This window comes from Chiloscyllium plagiosum, chromosome 37, assembly GCF_004010195.1.
Source record: "Chiloscyllium plagiosum isolate BGI_BamShark_2017 chromosome 37, ASM401019v2, whole genome shotgun sequence".
In the NCBI taxonomy this organism is placed as follows: domain Eukaryota; kingdom Metazoa; phylum Chordata; class Chondrichthyes; order Orectolobiformes; family Hemiscylliidae; genus Chiloscyllium; species Chiloscyllium plagiosum.
The window spans coordinates 1,996,618-2,003,966 of NC_057746.1; the positions used below are offsets into that span (position 1 = coordinate 1,996,618).

Sequence of the window (7,349 nt, forward strand, 5' to 3'; positions counted from 1 at the left end):
CTACCATTCCAGGGATCATCTGTGTGAATCTCCGCTGAACACGCTCTAGTGCCAGTATGTCCTTCCTGAGGTGTGGGGACCAAAACTGGACACAGTACTCCAAATGGTGCCTAACCAGAGCTTTATAAAGTCTCAGTGGTACAACAGTGCTTTTATATTCCGACCCTCTTGAGATAATTGACAACATTGCATTCGCTTTCTTAATCACGGACTCAACCTGCATGTTTACCTTTAGAGAATCCTCGACTAGCACTCCCAGATCCCTCTGTACTTTGGCTTTACGAATTTTCTCACCGTTTAGAAAGTAGTCCATGCTTGTATTCTTTTATCCAAAGTGCAAGACCTCGCATTTGCTCACATTGAATTCCATCAGCCTTTTCCTGGACCACTCTCCCAAACTGTCTAGATCCTTCCGCAGCCTCCCCACTTCCTCAGTACTACCTGCCTGACCACCTAACTTCGTATCATCGGCAAACTTCGCTAGAATGCCCCCAGTCCCTTCATCCAGATCATTAATATGTAATGTGAACAGCCCCTTCAGCGAAGGAGGAGAGGGAGTTGGAGGAAATTATGTTTCCTTTTCCTGTTTTACAGAAGGATTGCACTGTACGACACCAGAGAATACAGAGAGGATAGACACTGCAGATTGACCCTGACCATCACCCAGTGAACAACTACACAACTGTGGGAAGACATCCAGTCCCTTCGCAGCATTGCTCAACACGGAGAAGGTTGGGTAGTGAAACCATCATCTGGAAATCAGTTGGGTTAGGGGAACTTTGACATATTGTCAGATCTGAAACTAGTCAGTTGTATAGAGCCTTCCATCGGAACCAACCTTTCTAAAGGTTCGGCTGTAGGTGATTGGTCAGGGTGAGGCTGAGAAGAAGTGTGAGTGGCTCCAAGTGTTGGTGAGAGCTTCAATCCTTCGTCAAGCCTCATGAACCACTAACTCATTGTTACAAGTGACGGCTGCTCAAGTGTGAGGTGTGTAAGGAGGACTTCATGGATTCCCCTGTTCATAAGATCCCTTAATGCACAAGATGAATTTATTGATGCAATTCTCATGGAAGATAAACCATTTACTTGTGAGGTGTGTGACAAGCCATTCTTGTGCTCATCTGACTTCCTTCGACACCAACTCATTCACACAGGGGAGAAGCCGTTCACATGTGAGGTGTGTGACAAATCATTCTCACGACCATCAAACCTTCGCAGACACCAACACATTCACACAGGGGCGAAGCCATTCACATGTCAGGCGTGCAAGAAATCATTCTCACGGTTATCAAACCTAAGCGTGCACCTACACATTCACACTGGGGAGAAGCCATTCCCATGCCGGTTATGCAATAAATCATTCTCAAATTCATCGCAATACCTCATGCACCAACATGTCCACACCAGAGAAGAAATGTATATGTGCAATGTGTGCAACAAATCATTCTCAACACCATCAAACCTTAGAGAACACCAGCGCATTCATACAGGGGAGAAACCATTTAGATGTGAAGTTTGCGATAAAGCGTTTTTAAACTTATCGACCCTCCGCAGACACCAACGCATTCACACAGGGGAGAAACCATTCACATGCGAGGTATGCAAAGAATCATTCTCACAGTCATCACACCTCCACACACACCAACGCATTCACACAGGGGAAAAACCATTCACATGTGAGTTGTGTGACAAATCGTTTTCACGATTATCAATACTCCGCAAACACAAATGCACTCCTACAGCAAAGAAACCCTATCGATGTGAGTTCTGTAATAAAGCTTTCACACAGTTGTTGGAACTCTTGGAACATCAGCGAACACATACAGGAGACAAACCGTTCCAGTGTGATGTGTGTCAGGATTGTTTCACCTACTCCTCCTCTCTCACCATACACCGACGGCTGCACACAGACTTGATGCCAGATTACCTGCTTCCATCACACTGAGAGCTGTCTGTGTTGTTTACCCTCCAATGCTCACATATGGGGAGCTGCCATTCCAAAGCACTGTCTGTCTCAAACCTCTCTCACCATCAGTCCATTGTTTCAAAAAAGACAACTTAACCTGTCAGCGTCTCTCCAAATATCAAAAAGAAAATATTTCAATAAGTATAGAAGGTCCTGCTCATGCACAAATGTTATTCTGTCTCTGGAAGGATTTCCTCACCCACAGGAAGTAGGTGATTCAGACATATCTGTGTTAGGATTCACCACACACTATAGAGGAGAGAAATACATCACGCTGCAAAAACTATCAAGGTATCTCTCTCCATTGAGTACTATTATAATTTGTTGAATTCCTGAAGTCTGGGGTAGGATTCATTTTCCTGCCAAATCATAAGATATATTCAAGCATTCCCTTTGTAACCCTCGGTTTGAATATCTCATGGACTGCAGGCTTTGTTGTTTGATTGCAGCTCTCTCTTCAAGTGTGACCCAGTGATACGTTATACCACAGTACACTGGGGATAGACTGGAGGGTAAAAGCTGACCCTGTGGATTCATGGTTGAATTTTTCTCGTATTAACTGTCAGAATTGTCACCCTAAAGAAGTGAAACATTGTCTTGTGAATGAAGGGAATCTTGTCCATTTGACCTCAGTTTGTAGATGATCCTGAAGTCTCCAAAAATCTTGTTGAAATGTTACTTCCTTTAGTTGCGACTTTGGGTGGTTCTACCCAGCAATGAAGGCTGATCGTCTTTGTTCCACGTGGTCACATATTTGAGCTGTTCCTTGAATTCCTCTCTTCAGTCAGCTGTTTTCAGGGTCAGCCATTGATCTTCTTCCTCTTGGACTATGGGCCTTGTCTTGTCTTGGTGCCAGGTGGATGCTCATCACTGATGGAACAAATCAACGATCTGTCCAGCAACGTCAAGCATCCAAATGGATCGAATGATTCAGACATCACTTCGAACTTTGACTTGGGTTTAGATCTTTTAAGGCACCTCCGACTTGGTCTTTTTTTGCCAGGCAAATTCAAGAAAAATAATGAGATTGGCACCAGGAATGCTTTATTATTTTCATCGATGTGACCAGCGTATTTAATTAGGAAATCATGGGGCTCTGTAGATTGTGATATGATGACTTGATATCAGAGAAACTACATCCCAATCCTGCAAGTCCTTCATGAGGATATGACTGTAACTTCCTTGAGTGAGAGGTCTGAAACAGAAGTCTTCAAAATCTAGTTTGATGTGTGATAGTCCCCATTTTATTTACAACCTACCTGACAGTAGGTATTCACCTCATCAAAGATTAGTTGCCATTAGTATTAAACACGGTATCAATGGGAAACCTAATTACCTCAGCCCCCTCTGTCAAAATTAAACTGACCACCGTAACTATTCTACAGTTTACAGATGGCTGCAATGTCATTGTCCACTCTGCAACAGATTTTCAAACCACTCTTGATCTTTTCACCAGGCGAGAAACGGTGGCTCAGTGATTGGCACCGCTGCCTCACAGTGCCAGGACATGGGTTTTATTCCAACCTCGGGCGATTGTCTGTGTGGAGTTTGCACATTCTCCCTGTGTCTGCGTGGGATTCTGCTTGGTCCTCCGGTTTCCTCCCACAATCCAAAAATGTGCAGGTAATGAGAACTGGCCATGCTAAATTGCCCAAATTATTCAGGGGTGTGTAGGTTAGGTGCATTAGTCATGGGAAAATGTAGAGTAATAGGGTAGTGAAATGGGTCTGGGTGGGACAGTATTGAGAAGGTCAGTGTGGACATGTTGGGCCGAATGGCCTGTTTCCACACTGTAGGAATTCTATGATTCTATGGTTTTCATTTCTTCATATATCGATCTCGGCCCGTCCTGCAATGTTGCCATCTCAAGACTGGGCATCCATGAGGTGCTGTGGGCCATCAACTGCAGCAGAGTTGTATTCCAGAGGATTAGATATGGTGGACAGTGAGAGCCTTTTTCCTCAGATGGTGATGGCTAGCATGAGGGGACGTAGCTTTAAACTAACAGGGTGATAGATATAGGACAGATGTCAGAAGTAGGTTCTTTACTCAGGCAGTAGTAGGAGCGTGAAATGCCCTGCCTGCAATGGTAGTAGACTTGCCAACTTTAAGGCCATTTAAATGGTCATTGGATAAATGTATGGAAGATAATGGAATAGTGTAGGTTAGATGGGCTTCAGATCGGTTTCACAGGTCAGTGCAACATCAAGGGCCAAAGGGTCTGTACTGCGCTGTATTGTCCTATGTTCTGTCTTCCAGCATAATCTGTAGCCTTACACCGGCATATCCTCAACTCAACCATTACCATCAAGCCAGGGAATTAACCCTGGTTCAATGAAGAGTGTAGGAGGACGTGTCAGGAGCAACACCAGGCATACGTGAAAATGATGTTTCAACCTGGTGACGTCACCAAACAAGTCTGCTTGCATGTTAAGTAGCATGAGAAGCAAGTGATAGACAGAGCTAAGCAATCCCACAATCAATGGTTCAGATCTAAGCTCTGCAGTCCTGCCACATTCAGTCATGAATAGTGGTGGGTGATTAAACATCTCATTGGAAGAGGAGGCTCCACAAATATCTCCATCCTCAATGATGGAAGAGCCCAGTACATCAGTGCAAAAGATAAGGCTGAAGCTTTCGCAGCAATCTTCATCCAGAAGTGCTGAGTGGATGATCCATCTCAGCATCCTCCAGTGGCTCCCCAGCATTACAGATGCCAATTTTCATGCCAATTCAATTCACAGCACATGATATCAAGAAATGGCTAGAGACAATGAATACTGCAAAAACTACAGGGCCTGATAATATTCCAGCAATAGTATGAAGACTTGTACTCCAGAACTTGCCGTTCCTCTAGCCAAGCTGTTCCAATACAGTTAGAACATTGGCATCTATCCGACAAGTGGAAAATTGCTCAAGTACGTTCTAAAGATAAAAGCAGCACAAATCCAACCCGCCCAGTTACCGCCCCAACGGTCTCCTCTCGATCATCAGTAAAGTGATGGAAGGTGTCATCAACCGTGCTATCAGGCAGCACCTGCTCAGCAATAACCTGCTCAGTGATGCCCACTTTGGGTACCACCAGGGCCACTCAGCTCCTGACCTCATCACAGCCTTAGTTCAAACATGGACAAAAGAGCTGAATTCCAGAGGTGAGGTGAGAGTGGCAGCCCTTCACATCAAGGCTGCATTTGACCATGTGTGGCATCAAGGAGTCCTAGCAAAACTGCAGTCCATGGGAATCCAGGACCAAACTCTCCAGTGGTTAGAGCCATACCTGATACATAGAAAGTTAGTCATGGTTGTTGAAGGTCAGTCATCTCAGCTCCATGATATCTCTTCAGGAGTTCCTCAGAGTAGTGATCTAGGCCCAACTATCTTCTGCTGCTTCATCAATAACCTTCCCTCCATCATAAGGTCAATTGTGGGGATGTTTGCCGATGATTGCACAATGTACAGCACTATTAGTGACTCCTTAAATTCTGAAGCAGTCCACATTCAATTGCAGCAAGATCTGGACAATATTCAGGCTTCAGCTGACAAGTGGCAAGTAATATTCTCCTACAAATGACAGGACCAAGGTTTGACTGCAGCACTTTGGACTTCAGAGGGTCAAGAGAGGAGTCAGCTTCTTCACAAGGGCAATGAGGGATGACCACACACCCCATTAAAAAGAATTAAAATTCAAAGATCTTTGCAAGTCAATTAAAAATTGTAGGAGAAAGTGAGGACTGCAGATGCTGGAGATCAGAGCTGAAAATGTGTTGCTGGAAAAGCTCAGCAGGTCAGGCAGCATCCAAGGAGCAGGAGAATCGACGTTTCGGGCATGAGCCCTTCTTCAGGAATGAAGAAGGGCTCATGCCTGAAACGTCGATTCTCCTGTTCCTTGGATGCTGCCTGACCTGCTGCGCTTTTCCAACAACATATTTTCAATTAAAATTTGTAGACCATAAAGCAGTTCCTGTCACTACATTGCTGTAATGCAGTGAGATCTGTAGTGTGCATCAGCAGGACACGAGGCCGAGAGAACTTCCATAAGCAATGCTTCTATGGAAAATTCTAAGGTAAAAGGGTCTAGAGGTGACAAGAGATAACGAGGGAGCGAGGTCATGTGGAAATTTGTACTGGAACATGAGAATTTTAAATTGGAGACACTGGGGGACTGGGAACGAGTATAGGTCAGCGAGCCCAGGGGTGATAGGTGAGTAAATTAGGATAGGGAGTTCAGAGTTTTAGCTGAGCTGAAGTTTATGCACGGTGGAAAATAGAAAGCTGGACAGGAGAGCTTTGGAATGGTCTCGTCTTGTCTCAAAACAACAACTGCGTGGATGAGGTTTTCAACAGCAGATGGACTAATCTGGGAGTGGGGTTGTTGGAAATGGGTGATGTTACGAAGGGGAAAGAATTTTTGTGATGGAGATGGTATGGAGTCAGAAGCTCAGCTGAGGTTGAAGAGGATGACACCAATTGGTCTTGGAGATGAGAATGGAGAGAGCAATCAAGAAGAAGTTAAGGAATGTAGGAACTGAGTAATTTCTTGAATCTATTACACCATACAGTTAGATTATGTCAAATCTGTGACTTAACTCTATCTATTGTCTTGATTCTATAACCCTTGGGTTTATTGTCAAGCAAAGGTTCTATCTATCACAATTTTAACACTTTCAATCCTCTCCCAACCTGCAGTAGGAGTCCTCTGCATAATTGGGCAATGTCACCGTGGGCTGATATATATTCTCCACAGAAGGATTTACACTTTCCAGTTTACACAAAGTATAATATTTTCCTCAGAAAGGAGGACTTGCATTTATATATTCAATGCATTCAAAAACCACTTCACTGACAGTGACAATTAAGTACTTATTTAAAATGCAGTCACTTTTTATGTTGGAACATGGCAGACAATTTAAGGTCCCAAAAGCAGCAATGTGACAATGATCAGACAATCAGTTTTTGTGACATTGATTGTAGAACACATCTTGTCTAGGGCATTGGTGACAGCTCCCCTGCCCTTCTGCAATATAGTGTCCACTTGAGCACAGAGTTTTGATACAACTCATCTGAAAGATCTCTGACAATGCAGCATTCCCTCAGTACTACACTGGAACATCAGACTCAGTGTTCAATTCTCTGGGGTGAGACTTGAACCGACAATCTTCTGACTCAAGAGATAAGATTGCTAAATTAACCACAGTGTATTACTGTTATATTTGATTCAGTATCTAAGGGATTAACTCCCAAGGCTGTATATAGAATCCTTTTCCCTCTGTAAAATGTCAGCCTAAAGATTTGATTTGATTAAAGTGATAACTAGTTAGAGTTGCAGGTGTCAATGTTGTCTTTGTGTGTTCCTGAGCTGTGAAAGGTGGTGTAATCTCTGCTG

The 7,349-nt window shown here is 43.9% G+C and overlaps 1 protein-coding gene across 1 annotated transcript in view; it reads left to right on the plus strand.

Moving 5' to 3' along the window:
* Positions 1-3,495, plus strand: part of LOC122541623 (zinc finger protein 271-like) — a 34,611-nt gene extending 31,116 nt beyond the window's left edge. Inside the window, exon 3 of the mRNA XM_043678528.1 lies at positions 595-3,495. Coding sequence (XP_043534463.1) covers positions 1,067-1,945 — 879 coding nt within the window. The 5' untranslated portion in view covers positions 595-1,066 and the 3' untranslated portion in view covers positions 1,946-3,495. The remainder of the gene's footprint in view (positions 1-594) is intronic.
* The last annotated feature ends 3,854 nt before the right edge of the window (positions 3,496-7,349 follow it).